This window comes from Corvus kubaryi, unplaced genomic scaffold (assembly GCF_017639235.1).
Source record: "Corvus kubaryi isolate FWS band 111438036 unplaced genomic scaffold, C.kubaryi_AGA036_p1.0 132, whole genome shotgun sequence".
NCBI lineage: Eukaryota > Metazoa > Chordata > Aves > Passeriformes > Corvidae > Corvus > Corvus kubaryi.
The window spans coordinates 8,670,598-8,689,109 of NW_024580666.1; the positions used below are offsets into that span (position 1 = coordinate 8,670,598).

Consider the following 18,512-nt stretch of genomic DNA (forward strand, 5'->3'; position numbering starts at 1 on the left):
CCAACACATTTTCCCAGTGCCAATGTTTTAAATGTTACAGGCATAACCATGCAGCTGATTCTCCATAAGTACACAGCGTTACTGTTCAGATGCCCTTTATGCTGTGCGATGGAAGCACCAGACACTGCATGAAGAAACCCAGGTTCAACACTAGCTTTCTACCAGATCTGAATGACAGCTGACAGAATTTTGAAGCTGGCAGAATCTTGAAGAAAAATTCACAGTGATAAAAAATTTGTTTATTAAATAAAATCACAGCAAAAGTCCTTGAGTACATTCAGTTGGTCAATGAAAGCTAAAACTATTATGATAAAGTAATGCTGGATGTTATTATTCTGGCCAGCAAAGTTCATTAAGGACATTATTTCTGTCATTGGACAGACATAAAAAAAGAAAGAAGAAAAGGCAAAAGAACTATTTTTCTTGCCTTATTAGTTGTAGATTTAAAGCAAACTCCAACAGCAAGCACTACAAAATTATAAACAAGAACAGCTCTTTGGAAAATTACAAGGCAAAAAGGTGGCCAAGGACCAGAGACAATTACTTCACTGTTTTCATGCAGTTTCAACTGTGTTTATTTTCATCCATGCCCAGTGAAATGAAACATTTCAGGAAGACTTAGGAATTGCATGGAACTTTCACTCTGAGAATATAAGTGACATACTCACATACTAAAGGACAAGCAACATGCTCAGAAAAACAATGTAATCTGAGATGCTACAAAGTATATTCAAAAGAAAAGTATTGATTCACAATCACCAAATAGTGAAGGAGTTTGAAATATGTAGTCTAGAAGGATACATGCATGTTTTTCTCATCTATGTTCCCTGAAGTAATTGTAAGAGCTTCCCTTCAAAGCAAACAACACATGGCACATCTTCCTAACAAATAGACCAGATGGAGCAACTTGTTTACTATGCAGTGAGTGTTTGCTTCAGATCTACGACAGTAGAAAGAAGATAGCCTGAATGTGTAGGTCACAGGTGAAGCAAAAAGCAACATATGGCAATCCCAAAACCACAATGCAGCCAGAGGAGAGTCTTTCAAAAAACTCTGAAGAAGTAATTCCCATCCTTGCCAAGAAGGGAGTAGGTAGCAGGCAGTTTGCATTAGCCAAGACAACCCAATACAAAAAACCACAGAGCCTGAATTATCATCTTGGCAACAGAGAAGAGAGGGGTGCTTTTAGCAGACAGCAATTAAGGATTTGGCAAGCATCTGGAGGAAAGGAAAGGGTGCAAGTCAAAGATAATGCCAGAATCACAGGTCCAGATAACAGAGGAAGATAAAGACACAATGAGAAATATACAGCAGAAAAATAATGAATTCAGATAGCAGTACATCATCCACTAAGACCAACAGAAGAAACAAGCAGAAAAGCAGAGATGTGTGAAAGGACACCTTTGGAGCAGAGAGTCATCTCAACAACACTGAGAATCATCAAATATTGTGCAGAGGCAGTAACACACACCCGCAAAAGCAGATGATTAACTTTTTGGTTAAGAAGAAACGGAAATAAAGGAAGTTAATGAATGAACTGTAAGATATTTTGAAAGAAGGCAGGAGGAGACTTAGAAGTGAAGGTACAATACAGGTGAGAAACAGGGACTAATAGATGGAAGAGAAAAACTTGTCAGTTTAACAGAGTACCCTTACTTTCTTAAATGAAGCAGGAGTTAATCTACTAAGTGTGAACAGCTTGCCTTGTCCCAGTTAGTTATTTAACCTTCACTTCTTGCTCAGGGTGAAGTACTAAAAGCATTACAGGTGCTTCATAATTACCTCTAGTTAATAGAAGAAAGGGCCATGATGAAATACACCCTTAGAATTTAGTCTAATTTTATCTGTGTGTTTAATTTACCCTCTGCATTTCCTTTGGGTAAATAAAAGTATTTTGCTTCACCTGCTACAGCACACAGCAACACTAAATGCTAATCCAAGAGTTCAGCATGGAACATCTTTCTTTCCTTCATGCTGTTAAGAAGAAATCTTGGCGCTTGCTTTGTCTTCCCATGATTGACATTACAGACATGTAACTGGCAGACAAAATCAAACAGCTTAAGATGAAAATACTCACACTGGTGGGTCATGGGGAGCACAGAAACTTACCAGTTGCTATAAAGTTCACTTTGGAACAAAAGCTCAAATGAATTGCACTGTGTCAAGTCAAACAAAAGAAAGTACAAAACTAACAAAACCCCCTTTTGCCTCAGTGAGCCCCAAGACCAACTCAGGATCCTCTCTGCCAAAGAAAGCATGCAGTGCTGCACACTCTCACGACTCGACTGCAAATCTTGCTTTGTTTAATGTCTCAACTTCTCAGGTCAAGTGATTTAGATAAAAAACTACATGTTAAGTGTTCATGTGAAGAAAAACATTTAGTCATAGAAGTGCAAAGAAAAAAGATATAGTTATTTGAGTATGTATTAACTAAAACCTAGAAACTAATCAAAAAACCCCCATGTTATTTTCAACAGACTGTTTTCTGCTGATTTGACTGTATGCTAGAATAAGCCTTATGATATTTGAATGCTCAAAGACAGTGTTACAGCGAATTTCTGAACCTGCCCTGTTACTAATCTACTGAAAATGTGCGTCTTACTAAAATTCCAATTAAGCTTTACTCTTTCACTGGGCAACCTTGAGAAATCCTGTGAGGGACACCACATTTCTCGTCCCTTCTCTTGCAATAAATGAAGCTTCTCCATGTTCACAACCAGAGGACAGCAGTTCTTCTTGCTTCCAGCAGAGAGACAAAATAACAGAAGGCAGCAAGAGAGATTGAAGACTAAACAAAGATTAACCACACTGTCTACTTGTTCATTTCCACGTTCATCTGCATTAGGTCAGCTAAAGCTGCATTTTAAAAAATCCTTTCTTACGGCTTTACTTTCCCAAGTATAAATTGCAAGGGGTCCTACACATGTGAAGTATAAAATGACTAACAAGAATTTAAATGTTGAAACATTATCTACTTCATACAAGAATTGTTTAGCTGAACTAGATCAATATTTCTAAGCACATTCGAAGCAGGAATGTTAGAATGACTCAATAAGTTATCACTTGAAAGAAGAGCACAGGTGTATTAAACAAAGTAGGTGGGAGCACTCTGAATTCACCTTATTCATAAATTACTATTTTTCTCACTTTACATCTCTTCACATTTTGTAAACAAACTTACTGATACTGTCTTTCAATCCTTACCTCGTGTTCTTAATGGCTAAATTTAAAACAACATGTGCTTTTAAATTGGGAAACCAGCACCTGGTAACTGAACTGCTGAAGTGAAATCAAGTGTTTAGTTGCCTTGAGTTCCTGTCTTCTTTGACCACTGACCAAATTCAAAACTGATTAACAAGCAATTAGGCTATCTTAGCTATGTTAAAATTAGTCATGGACAATAATATATGTTACTGTTGAAATAATGCTGCTTAGATTTTCCAGGAGCTTTATGTTAGAGAGCCTCTAAACCCAGTCACACTGAAATATAAAAAAATGAGACATCAATTAGAAACACACGGACACAAAAAGTCTATTTGAACAACTTTCTCTCTTAAGATGACTTAATAATCCAGTAAGACCATAACACTGTACAAAAGAAACAACAAAAAAAGATCCAGTGCTCTTCATAAAACACCATGAATATCCACTTCAGTCAAAGGAAGCTACTCATGTCCTACCATATCAAAAGTAGAATATGGAAGAAACAATACAGCACAAAATGAATGCAATATTATATTCAGACAATTAGCTCACCAAAGTGCTCCTTGCTCATCTGAAAAAAACCCCAAAACATACTAAAGTCTGGTTTCCCTTGGCTTACCAAAAATCAAATACCAAACTGAACCTATTCAGTACTCCTAAATTCATCACTGCAAGTGTTAAGTGCTGTGTGGACCAAAGTGGTGCAGGGAAAGAAGAGCTGTAAACAACAGGAAATCTTCAGAGACTGAGCTGCTTTGTATGCTTTTCATCTGTCATTCAACCTACATTTTATGTACTTTATTCTCATCACCTGTGCATCTCCTGCACTTCTTATGTTGTGGATGTTGAACTTCTAAGTGAATAGAGAAATGCAGGAATAGAAGGTTTGAGTTGGTGTTTGTCCCCTGCAGATTAAAAAGCCAATGCTACCAGGTCCAACTTGTCACTGAAACTGAACTTACTGAACTCCAGGGTGTATTTTGTCTCAGTTTCAGCATTGCCCTAGGCAAAATCCCTCAAGAAAAAACAAAGAACTCCATGCAACCGCACTATCATCCACCTTTATTCATCCACAGAAAGCGTACTCCTTATGTTATTGTGCTTTAATAATAACCTTCTGGAAATTAGCAAACAAGTAGGAAAACACAGCACCTCTAACAGAAAATTCACACCTAGCAGAGTTCATACACAAACAATGTCATATTATCTCAGAAGCCTTCAAGAGATTTAGCAGATCAGAAATGTAGTTGTGAATTTTGCAGCCTAAAATTTATTTGCTATAAGAAGACCAAAAAAGAAAATAAAGTATGAGACACAGCATTCTTATTTCATACTGATGCTCTAAACTTGTCTTTTACTATATAGAACAACAAAGAAGGACAACACAAAGAGCCACTAAATTGTAGGCACGCAAACAACATCTAAAGCTTAATTTTTTTCTTGCAGTTTGAATGAGCAATCCCATTAGTCTCTTGGTCTGAACAGACAGGCAAACACATCCACTGGCACTGGTTTACTCAAAAAACAGCACCTTAAAGCCAACTGATATGACAGCTATCAATGAGCACATATGATTGCTGCCATAGGTATGCCGCTGATTAGGTGGCTATCTTCTCAAGCACAATTTCATAGACTTTATATAGGAAGGGTTCTGCAAAAACTAAAGAGCTGTAAAAATTATCTTATTCTTCCAAAACTCTGAGTCCTCTTTCAGACTCATATAATCTATAGTTGCAGACTTTTCCATCTCATCCCATGAAAAAAAATAGGCAATTCTGTAGTTACCAAAAGTCAAAAAACTCCACCGAAAACAAGCCCCCAAAACTACCAAAACCCCCAAAACATCAAACAAACATCAACACCACTTAACTTAATGCTCTATGCTCTATTATTTGTGGGTTTTGCAGGCAAAATGTTCCCTGGAAGAGTTCAAGTTACTGTAAGACCTAGTTTTCCACCATCCATTATCTGAAATTGTCGGAAGACCAAAGGCTGAAACTGCCTCTGAACTCTTCCCCAGTCGATTGAAAGGCTTATCGGTGGTATCACTGGAATGAAGATTTCATCATAAATCCTGTGTGACTTCAGGGTGTGTAGATTAATAAAGGCACATCACATACTGCAAAATTACAAAGCCTTTACAAGGAACAGTCGAATTCTCTTAGAGAACTCTGGACAGATGGCAGGACTTGACTATCACTAAATCAGCTTAGTCAAATACATTATTAGTTCTCCAGCCCAATATTTGCTGCGTATTCCCACTGAAACTGCTGAATGAAAAGGGCAATGTGTCAAGCTTATAGCAAGTAAAAACCAGAAATCCAGTTTTGTCCAAGACTCATCTCCACCCAGTGTGCTAGAAACTTATACAAATTATAAAAAACCAAAGCTCCTCTTGAAAAAGCAGCTCATTACAAAACACCAAAGATCAAAACCTAAACTCTACTTTTTTGTGTGTTTGCTATTTAATCAAGTGTCTGTTAAGCTGCTTCCTTGAGACTATGGAGCATTTCAGGAAAATCAGGAGGTCAGACTGACTGACACAGAACCCCCACATCAATGAACAAGCATAATGGGCTTTCAGGTATCTAAAACAACAGGTCCCTCAAAGGCTGGAGTGCAGCTTCTCTGTGAGATAATTCCATCAGCAAGGGATGAGTGATTCACTTATCAGAACTGCCACATAATGCTGAAGCACAAATTAATGCTTGCAAGAAAAGATGCATGATTCTGCTTTGGTTTCTAGAAGGCAATTCTGAGCTCTTGTTAATTTTCCTCTTAAAAGCACACGGAATCAAAAGCTTTCATAGAATTATCAGGTTTGTAACCAAGCATTCACAGAGAAATTTTTTTTCAGTACATGACGAAGACTTATTTTGATGGAAGTCACATTCATTCATATTTTACTAAAAGAAATGATTCTCAAACATTTTTGCCTGTCCTCTGCGCAGTGACATTTCTTCTCCCTTGTCACCATAACGTTAATGCTCAGGAAGGAGAACAAAGTGATTATTACTGTGCATGACAAGGATTGTTTGCTGCAGCAATTACTCCTCAATCAGAATGTTACTTTTGTTTACACTCAACACAGATAAAAAAATGAACCCTAGATACTACCATATGCTAAATATACATTTTACACTGCTTGAATTATAAGCAAGTAACACACTTTAATACAGGTGTGGCATGGCTTTTAATGCAAAATTATGACACCTCTTTTGAAATCCTAACATTCTCTGCTATTAAATACCTGTTCTCATTTTCATCTGCATGAGAGAGGTAGTTAATTTTATTTGCATCAATACACTGAACTAACAGGTATATTCTCATTTGTATGACAGGGCACACTCTATTCTTATAACCTGTGTATTTATTTCCCTGAATTATTACCTAAAATACAGTCAATGCTTCGAGTTTCCAATTAAATGTTAAAAAAAATTAATTCCACAGACAAGTACTGTGATTTTCACTGTATGTTAAGATTTTTAATAGAGATACGGAGGGCTCATGAATAGAATTTGCATAGTCTCCCTAAAACATTTCTACAATTGATTCCTTCTGTGATTTGACTCGGACTGAATTTATTCACCGTTGTTTGGGACAGGCTATTTAATTCCCTCCTGGACTCTTAAACAACGTGAGAGGTTGCGTGTCTCCGTGCTAGCACACATCCTGGTTAACTGCATTAATCACACACAACAGGCCTGTGCTCAGTTAGGTGGGTCTTTTCAAACAGATGGCAATTAAACCCTCCTACATATGAATCACTTTGCATTCACAGAATACTTTCTATATGAGCACTAAATATTTACCAATGAGGCTGGCATATTTTATATAATTTCACCACCTCGGCTGAGATGACTGAGAAGCGCTATCGTTATGTACATAACAGAGTTATAGGCAGGTGCAGATTAAACAAGGTCACCTTATTCCTTACTCCCATCTTCCTATTACAGCTATGGCACCTGGACTCTGAACTTGACACACCACTCACATTGCTGGCTTGAAATAAAGGGTGTAGCAATTCCAGATAGTTTACAGGATGTTTTGCAAAAAAAGTTATGATGGTGATTAGTTAAGATTTTAAGAAGTTTCCCACATATCCTAGTATGGTCATTTAGGCCACACTCTCTTCCACAGGAACCAAAAAGTGAGATGAGCTGTCTCTGCTGAATTCCTAGTTCTGAAAAACACCAACATCATCAACTTTAAGTCGAATGCTGCAACCCCAAAGGAATTTTGGAGGAGGGAAAAGCCACTGACTCCACAGCCTCCTTCAAAATGACAAAGAGAAGAGTCAATATCCTAATGGTCACAGTGCTGCTTATTAGAGACATTCTAAAATGAAGCCTTTGTCTCACGGGAACCTCCAATCTGCTTTTCTACTATCAACAAATACATTTTTAGAAGATCAAAATTAGAAAACTCTTTTCCCATGAAAGATGAAATACAGCATATTGAACTGACTCTTACTATATAATTTCATTTGAAACAAAAACACTTCTACTTTCCCCAAATAAGTATTTTATGTTTTGTTAAAAATATTTTAACAGTGGTTTATTATCTGTATTTTTAGTATTAGAGCCTTTGATTACCTTCCTTCTAAAAACACAAAGCAAAATTGTAAACAATATTTAGTATGCAAAGCATATGATACACTAGATTATAATTTTTAAATAAGGCACTAGATTTGTGAACTGAGATTTTACAAATCCTGAAACAAAAGCAGGATGTGTTTGCTTAAACCAAACCACACAAAGCAATAAAATATGCCTACTTCCAGTTTCTGTACTTCCATCTTTTATGAATTCCTCCTTACACTGTATCCTGCAGAAAGGACATTTAATACTTGAAAAAATCTGGATAGCCTTAACATTTTACTACTTGTAGTTGAATTAGCTGACCTTTCATTTTGTCTTTATAACCAGCCATCATCATGCACAGTTTGTCTATGAATAAACCACTTGGTAACAGCACTTTGTCACCTTCACATATATTATTGATGAGAAAGCTGACAACCCGCCTATTAAGATGCTCCACTTGTCCCATCTCCAGGCTCAGCCTGAGGTACGGATGGAATAGTTGAAGTGAAAACTCAGTTTTACATTTCAAAGAAAGTTCAAAGGCAGTGAGAAAAGGCTGCCCTGTAAAGGATACAGAAATTGTATTTATTGCTGGAAAAGTTTTATTGAGTAGACTGTATTATCTACTCTGTATGATAATAAAAATCAGACCATGAGTCCACATCTTGTTCAACTAGATATTCTACTTAGTTTTGCGTTCAGTCTTGGATTTAATCTATGAATCTGACAAATCAAACAATTACAACACTAATCACAGCTTAGTATCAAAAATACAGATTCAAATAATGGTCAAGATATAAACCAAGCAGATTCAAGTGGATTTGTGTTTCTATTGTTACCCCAGAAAGACATATAACAATATTTCTTGGGCCCCAAAACATTGCCAAGGTGATAAATTAAAGGTCATATCAAAAGTACCTGAAATCAGGATGCCTTTAAATGAACAAACCCTGAGATCACTTGCACTCTCTGCTTCCATCCAAATTCTCACATTGCCAAAAATCGCCAAGCCATTCCATAAACACTAAGTATTTATTCCATCACCTATTAGTCCTTTCTAAAGTAAGTATAACAAAGTAATTTATCCAACAGAAATTACCTAAATTAAATATTCTTTAAAATACCTATATGTTTTAAAGAGATTCGTATCAAATGAGATTACATTGGCTGTATAGCAAATCTTTAATTCTGGTTTTGAAAAACCACACAGCCTTTCTTTCCTGTATTTTTGAACATGAGACTAAATATCCCATGTTAAGACACACTTATCAGCTGCCAACGAAAATCGTAAATACAATACACAGCACAACTTTGCAATGATAACTCCACACTGTAAGTATACTACATCTACTCCATAAGTTAATGAAAAAGAGCTAAATCAGCACTAACCAAGAACACAAAATACTTCTCTTACCTCCATTTCTGTGCAGTATAAATGGTCCGATTTATCTGTAAGAAGAAAAAAAGTTTTCAGATTAAGTAAGAGACAGTGGAAGAATAAAACTAAAAACATGAGTCACTTCTCTTTTTTGAGTAATTACCAAGTATTCTTTGTCTTACTTGAATCACACATTTCAATAATGTTTCTATTATATATGCATCATTGTATTAACAACAAGAAGGCCCTACCCTTTTTATTTGGATCCTTCACAATACTTGATCTTAAAAAGACGTGTCTTTACTGCCTGGCTTCATTATTTAAATCATATGATTGATGTTTGGCCATGGAGGGAACATGAAAACATGTTGGCTTAAATTAAGCAGTAGCAAATAGTTATTTCAAGAGAATAAGCAGCATTAATTCATAAACTAGGGAAAAGCCACTGTTTCATCTGATACTTCTGGGATTTCAAAGAGTTCAACAGAAACACGAAGTTCAAGCAAATTAAAGTTAAAACATTACTGTACTATTTTTGTAAGTCCTACTTGTCAATTTTTGCATTTCCTCCAAGTCCAGAGAAATCACTTTGGAATTTGTATAATAAAGAAAAATTAAGTTTCTGAATTGTTTCATTAAACAGAAATCTCAATTTTCTGAAACACAAAACAGTTTTATACCAAAGTGGCTTGACAGCTTGGCAAAAAGAAGACTGAAATTTCACAGCACATTAGGAAAGTATCATGTCACTAAAAGCAGCAAGTTTATAATTTTGTATTAATAATCCTTATTAAAGTAGAGTGAAGGAATCCTGACAAGATGATTTCCTTCTGGAAGAAAATGTATTCAAGAAAGTTAAGAATTCCACAGAAATCTATCCATTTGAAAGGGGACCTCCCAAAACTTTAATTTCAAAACACACAGATATCAAATTTTAGCTTCATTGCATTCACATGGCTGGTTTAGAATTTGCAGCTTTGGACTCAACAGCACAGAGACAACAAAACACATTACATAATTTTGAGACTTCATGTACTCAAAAACTAGAAGAGGATGCATTCACTTGACTGTGCGTACTCTGAGAGTGCATGTTCAGGTGATGATTAGGAAGGATTTACTGCAGTAGTTCAGAAAAGCCTGTGATTTGTATCCATAACTGGAAGGACTATTTTATCAGACTGGCTGACAAGCCCAAGGAAGCTCAACCAACTGGCTGGCACAATGTTTGCACAGAGAAGTGATTGCACTGACTTCATATGACAAATGTGAACGGCATGCAAAACACTCAGCTCTGGGGAAGAGTCACCTGCACAGAAAAAACCTAATTTTTCATACTGAACTAGTCACCTTCCTTTTGAAACTAAAGGTTAAACACGTCCTGAATGAATAGGGAACACCCTCCTAAAAGAGTGAAAGTTGTTTACTTTCCTTTTGAACTGTTGCCAAAGCAAGCTGAATACTTAGCACTGGTGTCTGACTTCAAAAGCAAGAGCAGAAGAGTGACTTAAAAAGGCTTTTGCATCACATTTTGTCTTTTCAAAAGGACTGGTACCTCTGGTTCATTCACTTTCAGATCCACATAATAAATTCCTGGTGTTTAAAATGGTAACATTCACGTGATTGTTACAAACTATAAACAGGAGAAAGGTACTGAGAATGCTTTTTAACTGCTACAATTACTAGCAGATTTATTAATGTTAGGGGCTACTTTTGTGAAATCAAATGACAAATGACCAAAACGATGTATCTTTATGATACAAGATAGCACAAGATTAATTCAGAGAAATGTAGTCAAGACAGGAGAAGAAAAAAGCACATCCTGTCTTTCAGAAGATGGTACTTTTAAAAAAAAATTAGTACTTCATTAAAAGGTGCTAATTTTAAACCTATAGCAATGCAATTAATACAGAAGGCCACCAATGTTTGCAATCACTGATAATTTAAAATATCTGGACTTGCATCTCCTATGGTCTGAGAGAACAGGAGCCAAGCTGTCCTCTAGATCCTCTGAGTAGCACCAAGTACTCATTGCTTCACCTCATAGCAGTGCTGAGATCCTATAAACATCCGTTTAGCAGAAGTCCCAAACAATTCCTGAAGCAGAGAAAACAAATAAATCAGTCCAGACTAAAACAAAAAAGACAAAACTTGAATTTCTGAAAGTAACAGCAAGAAGCTTATCTTCAGCTCCTTTGATAAACTTCCATGAAAGCTGCTCCCCAAGGAAAAGCACTCAAACTCTGGAAATTTCCCTTAGTTCATTTATGGTACTATCAAAATTTACTACTGCTTTCAGAGCAAATCATAACTCATTTTTTATTCTATTATTAAACTCAACTATTTATTCCTACTTATACCAGTATTGTCATGAGTCCATGTGCTGGAGCAAGAAGGGGGAATAACAAGTGTCTCATGCACCCAGACAGTAACCTAGCTGGTGCAAGCTACTGAGTTACAACATTTTAATATACACTGCATTATGGTAATTATTAACCATACCATTCCATATGCCTCTGTACCCTGAGTCCAGCTATACACTGAGCAAATTTCCCAAAGCTATTTGCAGTCACTTGTGGACTCTCTCCATCAGGAATTTACTACATTTCTGAAGAGATCATTAACAATACTGTTAATGCACTTACATGCATCCATCAAGACTGAAATAAATTTGCTTTTATATGGCCCCTGCAAGCCAATTTATTTATACTGACTGGGAGTAGAAATTTCTTCTCTCTTCAGCTGACATGACTGAAAAAGCAGTAACTCATAAATGTAGCCTAAGGGTCACACTTCCTTCATTTGCACTGGGAGAAAGAAAAAATTCCCCATAAGTCATAGAACAGTCTCTGCAAGCAGGATGAAGTGCTTCTCTGGTAAACAGGTGAAGCCTTAAAAAACTATTTCAGCTGCTGCTTTTTAGCATAAATGCAGGCTTCTCCAGACTTCAGAACCATTCGACTAGATATTCATCTGTGCAGCATTTTTACCACTCTTACTGCCTAAAACTATTCCACAGTATTCCACAGTAATCTCCCATGACAGCTTTCAAATAGATGTTAATGTATTCATTACTAGTAAACAGCATAACTTTAACTGCCAACTTCAGTTTATACACAAGCTACAGTTTGGAAAATTAGAGCATTTTTCACTCTCAGCTTGTTGAAATGCAAAAAATGAACAGTTTTTGCAAGAAGGAAAGTGACTTACTTTGGAGGTTTCCTGTATTTCCAAAAACAATCTCCAGAGGGACATATTTGCCAGAAAAAAAAAAATAAAAAGAAACCCCAAACCTTCACATTCATTTTTTGTTCTTCAAAATTTCTATTGGAAAATCATTCTTCTGTCAAACCCTCAGCAAGAGGAGTCATGATAAACTTTCCTCAAGCACTGTCTCATCCTTCAAGGAGGGAGCTCCCTGTACTACCAGTGGTAAGAAGCACACATTTAAGACTGAGTTTTAATAACAAAATAGTTAACTCAGTATGTTAGAATGGACTGACACAGGGTATTTGTAGGGCAGCACGTGGCATGTGCCAACCCATCTGCACTCCTCTATCTGAAGAAAAATCAAGCTACAGGGTTGACTTTAGTGAAGTGACACCACAATCATATGGCCACTATTTCAGCTATAATCAGCTGCTCTAAGAGCCCTGCAGCTCAGAGCGTCTCCCCAGCCTTCCTCAAGTGTCTCAGACTCCTCCGCTCAGATCCACAAGCATTTCCTTCAAGACAGCTTCTTCCAGAATTGAAATGATAAGCACTGATTCTCTGGCAACAGTGTGGCTGATGCACACATTGGCAACAAACCTGGAACTCCTTTTGTGTTAAAGATTAATATTATAATTAAATGTCACAGCCCACTTCTACAGGTTTGGAGTGAAATCAAGCTGGTGTGGCTACAATAACAAAACTCAAGTTGCCTGCAGAAATGACAGACTCAGCCTGTATGTACTGGAGGACAGTGGAAGAGGAGGATGAAGAAGAACATAAGGATTAAGCTAAGGAAAGGGAGCAAGGAAGAACATGAGAGTCACTAACTCAAGTTCCTTCAGTTGAACGGTCTTTAATCATGTCCCCCAAATTAACAATAAACTGAATTTGTATTTGCTTTCTAATTTTTACATCAAGAGGCACTGTAGCTACAAGAGTGAGCTTTTCTTTGCTCTTAAGAGAATGAAGACTCCTCAAGTAAAAAAAAAAAAGTAGTTCAGGTTCACATTTAAACATCAAATTGCAGGAACTGGAGTTTTGGCAACTTTGGAATTACCAAAACCTGGATTTTGTAACTAATCTAAAACCGATCAAGTCAGTTACCAAAAATGACAAGTTCATCAATACAAGAGTCAAGATGAGCACCAATGAAAAGGAAAGGCGATGAAAGAAGAAAGCAAAGGTAATCATGCAACAGAAGGAAAAGAAATAAATATGCAAAGAATGGGATTTGTAATTAAATGAAGGGAGAGGAAAATACTGATGTAGGAGGAGTGAGCCAGGCTGAGGACAGACAGTGAAAACTTGTATGATAAAAAGAAACAGGAAAAAAAGTGAAAAAGACAGAGACAAATAAAGGCAAAGGATATCTTAGGAGTAAGACACATCAGGATGCAGGGAAGAAAGTCAAAAAGAGTGAGAATATGAGGAAGTGGAAGGAAGCAGACAGGATTAGGAGAGGTAATCAGAGACCCCTCAAAGCAGGAAGCACAGAGACCCAAGCTCTTAATAAAAATACTTAGGCTTTGAGGATCAACATATCCTTCCTTTAAACTGTAATTAGAAGGTAAAAAGAAATGGGATGACGTTTTAGAGCTTGTGGCTTTTTGGATATGACTCATGATTTCTGTATCAGACTACAGCTGATGACTTAGTAATTATATGTCCCATTTTTCTGCTTAGGAAAGGAAAGAGAAAGAAAATATAAGGAAAATTCTTAGAGAGGTTTCTAAACCAATGGCAATCAGGACTTTCCTTCCCCGTGCCAGTCTTTTTTCATGCCTCCTTTTTTCTTCATTCAACACAAAGTTACTCCTCATTTTGAACAGTCATAAGCAATCTTTTTGTCTATTGCACAAAGCAAGGGTAATGACTAAGAGGTCTTCTGTGCTAATACCCTGTTAAATTTTGTAATAAAAATATTTTAAATTACAAATTAACAAATCCATGCTACCTTAGTGCTACCTCCTAAGATATAATTAAATGGTTGCTCTTTGTCTTGTCTCATTTCTATTCTGCACAAGGCTGTGATCAACATATGATTTTTCTGTGTTCCACTGCTCACTCTCTTTAGCAAAACCTGTAAGTTTTCCTAGGGATCACATAAATTTTTGTTACTCTAAGACAAATACTGTGATAGTTCTGCATCTCCAAATGCTGCTGAACTCCATTCAGAGCTGCCAGTCTCTTCTGTAGATGCTTAAATACAGACACTGCACTCACTCTCCTCTGGCCTGATATCAACCCTTCCCCAAAAAAGTGTGAATTTGCAGAGTTCATGTGTCTTGATTTTTATTTTTTAAAATTTCTGTTTCTCTGATCATGTTCTAATTTTTCCTGGAGCTACCCAACTGCCTGCTCATTCAACAAGTATGCGTGCTCCTGGCAGAACTGTGACTGCATTCAAGTAATCAGCAGTTTTTACCCATAATTTTTGATGGATCCAGAATTTCAAGCAGGTTACAGCTTTTCTAAACTGATAACTCAGCACTACTGCATCTGTTAAGAACTGTCACCAGCTGTTAATAAACTCTCTCAAGTAAATGAAAAAGGAGTTCTCTTAATTGTTCTCTACCTCAGCTATGTCTTTGCAGTCTTGTATTTACACTATACAAAGTGACTCATCTCCTTTTGTTCCTCTTAAAGTGCACAGTAATAAAACACAGTAATGCAATCATAGTTGCATGTGTCATGCAAGCTGTTTTAAGGTTTTATAAGGAACAGAGCAATATTTCTCCTTTTTGGATCTGATGCTGTAATGTGATAAACTAATTCAGAAACAAAGAGTACACACTCTCCAGTTTCCTTTTAACGGATACTACGAAAAAGCTTCTCCACTTCCATAAAGATATGTTAATTGCCAACATGGATCCAGGATGTTACGTACCTTTAATCCTCTTGTCACCTGCAACATTCCTACTGCACTCTTGGCAAACACACTCACGCTTGGGTAAGACTCATCCACAGCTCTGCTGCTATGCAGGTCATTTGCACTGCCTGTCGCTCTGAATCATCCTGTTCAAGGCACTCTCTTTCTCTCTCCCCCTCTGTCACATCATACTCTGCTACTGTCTTCATTTCCAAAGCTCCTCTTGTGCTCCCCCAGTCCCACCCATCATCTCTCACTGGGCACTGTGGGGTAAACTATGACCTCCAGCCAGTCCTGAAGCTGGACTCCATTATCTCTTTCCCGCCGGGCGGGGGGGGGGCCCAAAAGCACCTTTGTTCTTTCTCCTGCAATGCCCCATAGGGACATGATATTAACTCTCTGCAACATTACAGCAGATGTCTCATTTTTCACTCTTCTCTTCAATTGCTGTTAACAATGACAACTAAAATTCCATTTTCCTTTCTACAGCAACATTTTTACTATATTAGCCAAGAAAACCTCCGTTAAAGTACAAATGTCTTATCTTTTACTTTAAGTCATTATTAATTTCAGGAGCCCACAATTCCTCTAAGTTCTTCTTTCAAAGTTCAATGTTTTCCTTAGGAACAAATGCAGTTTTCAGACAACACCAAATCGGACTTCATTTGTTCACTGCATACTTCCCATCTTCAACATTTCTCCATACAAATATAGGTAACTAAGGTCACTTATCCCTGTTGGCAATTTCCTTCCATTTCTTTTGTGCAGGCATTTGAAATACACACTTTATTTTTAACCAAATACATCATTTTGTTATGCTGAGATCTTTTCTTTACTTATTTTGTCCTCCCCCACCAGAGCTGCCTACATTAGAATGCCCAGCATCTGCTGATATTCACAGAGAGCCCATGTAACCCCCCGGTGCATGGGATGCATCCGCATAAGCCACGACTGGAAGCCTTCCAGTTCATGCTTACGTACTGGGAACCGCACTGATGACAGAAAGCCTGGCATAAATAAGGCCTAAGCTTTCTCTCTTCCACAGATCAGTAGTGCATGAAGAGATAAAACCATCAACTCACCGAGGCTCCTCTCTGCTGTCTAGTACTATTTTTTTCCTACCTTGATTTCCAATATTAAAATACCTATATAGGTATCTATCTTAAAATTCTTGCACAAAAAAGTGAGGCTCAATACATCGAGACTTACTGTTTTAAAATACAGATGTTTCTGAATACCCTTGAATTAAATTTGAATTCTGAACATAATTAAGTCCTCATCCTAAACTATTTATTTTAGCAGGATTCATAAAAACACCTCTTTCAAAATTTAAATAGCAAGAAAGGCTGCTCCCATCCATCATCTTTAAAAAGGGTCAACAAAATTAGAAGAAAAATGGCAGTACATTAATTTTCTTCTAAAAATCATGCATATTTTTCCTCAGTGCTCCAGCAGGGACTGACAGATAAGAATGTCTTCATGCACACAAGTTGAATTTGCATCTATTCGTCCTGTTTCTCCACTCTTGCCTTCCAAAACCTGGGCACACAAGGATGTAAGAGGGACATGTAAGTCATTAAAACTGCCAAGACAACATAAACTATTCTTCACCAACATGTCTCACCCTGAGCCCTCCAAGTCCTGTGAAAGCCACCATGCAGTCAACTTTTCTGTGATCTTTTTGATTCAAAGCCAGAATACTCCATGCATTATGCCCTCCTGCTGAACCCCTGGCAGATTTCCAAGAGAAAAATCTGCATAGTACTTGCTTCTGGTAAGACCAGCAGTAATTTCCCTGCGTGCTTTCTCTCCTAGGGCTGGAGGATGAGGCAAAAGAAGGGCCACTGACACTACCCACAGCTCAGGGTCTCGGGAGGGAGAGGGAAGGCCGAGGAGCGCCACGTTCAATGCCAGCCCTCAACAGCCAACGGCTGGAAGTGAGCCCGGCTCGGTGTTCAAAATACCCGTCCTTGCCACTTTCCGAGATCCCCATGGCTGTTCCTCTTCAGGAGCTCAGTGCAATGCCCAAAGTCTGTGGCTGCCTTTGGTGAGACAGGGATCTGGCACCAGCAAAACACGCAGGGAAAACCCGCATTTTACCAAGCCTGCTCACCCCCAAAATTGTTCTGTGGGAAGGAAGTGGTACAGCCCTTGCACTGAAAAGCAAGAGCTCCTTATCCTGCTTGCAGCAATGACACAACCCCAATGAAACAGCCTCCTGCGTCCTTTGGTATCCTGGGCGTGATGTTGATTGCCAGCTCTCGTGAGGGTTTTCTGCTCCTGCATCTATCATTTCATTATTGCTTCAAGTTTATAAAAACACGTGTAAATGTGGTTCTGCAAGAAGAGAGCTTGGAGGAGTCAAACCACGTGTTTACCCCAAACATTTTAGCTCATTCAGAAGTTATTTTTTATTGCATCTGGCACTTTACTGGATGCCACCATTAGCTCTTTTCAGATAAATTGCAAGTAACAAAGACTGCTGAAGTACCCAGTAGTTAAAATATATTCTACACTCTATCTCCAATTTCATCACGGGTATTTCAAAGCAACCCACACTTCTCTGGTATTTAGATGTCAGACAATGAACCATACTAAGACAACCACAGTGCGCTTTACTCTTTTTTTGCATATTCATGCATAATCTTTCTTTCTTACTTTGGTTCTGGAAAAGCAAAAAGGTTTGCACTGCTCGGTAGAAGTATCACTTCATGTGCATCTCTAGAGCAAACTCTGTGACATGGCTGCGTTTGCTCCTGACTCGCCCTAGCCCCACTGACAGGCGTGACTGATCACACCGCTCGCCACAATCCTGGACAAAGCCCGAATGTTCACTACCCAAAGACATCATTCTTCAGGGATTCCTTTATTTGCCTACACAGGATTCTGTTGTTTACTAAAACAGAAACTAACAGCCAATATTTGTTCCTGTGAATTATCCAAACCTATGCACCAACCTACACCTATACATTTTTTATGTATTGCTAGAACAAAACAGCTTTACAGCTCACAGCGTTAACCTGCAGAACCCCTATTGCTCTAACAAACCTCCTGACACAGGCATTTAAATCTAAATTGTCTGAAATACAAAGGCAGGAAAACAATTAGCAGGAATCCTTCCTGATCCTCCTCTTGTCAGGGATTCAGGTGATATCAATGGTGACATGAAAACGGGTGGCATTTTCATCCTTCGTCTTTTTACTTCTATTTAACCAAAACCTTCTATTTTTTTTCCAAGATAACAAAATATTAATAGATCACACAGCTA

At 37.7% G+C, this 18,512-nt stretch overlaps 1 protein-coding gene across 4 annotated transcripts in view; it reads right to left on the reverse strand.

The window, feature by feature from the left end:
- SPIRE1 (spire type actin nucleation factor 1) overlaps positions 1-18,512 on the reverse strand; it is a 128,183-nt gene that overhangs the window by 106,408 nt on the left and 3,263 nt on the right. For all 4 annotated transcript variants that reach the window (XM_042031933.1, XM_042031942.1, XM_042031951.1 and 1 more), the window contains exon 2: positions 9,202-9,236. In XM_042031933.1, the coding sequence (XP_041887867.1) occupies positions 9,202-9,236 (35 nt within the window). The remainder of the gene's footprint in view (positions 1-9,201; positions 9,237-18,512) is intronic.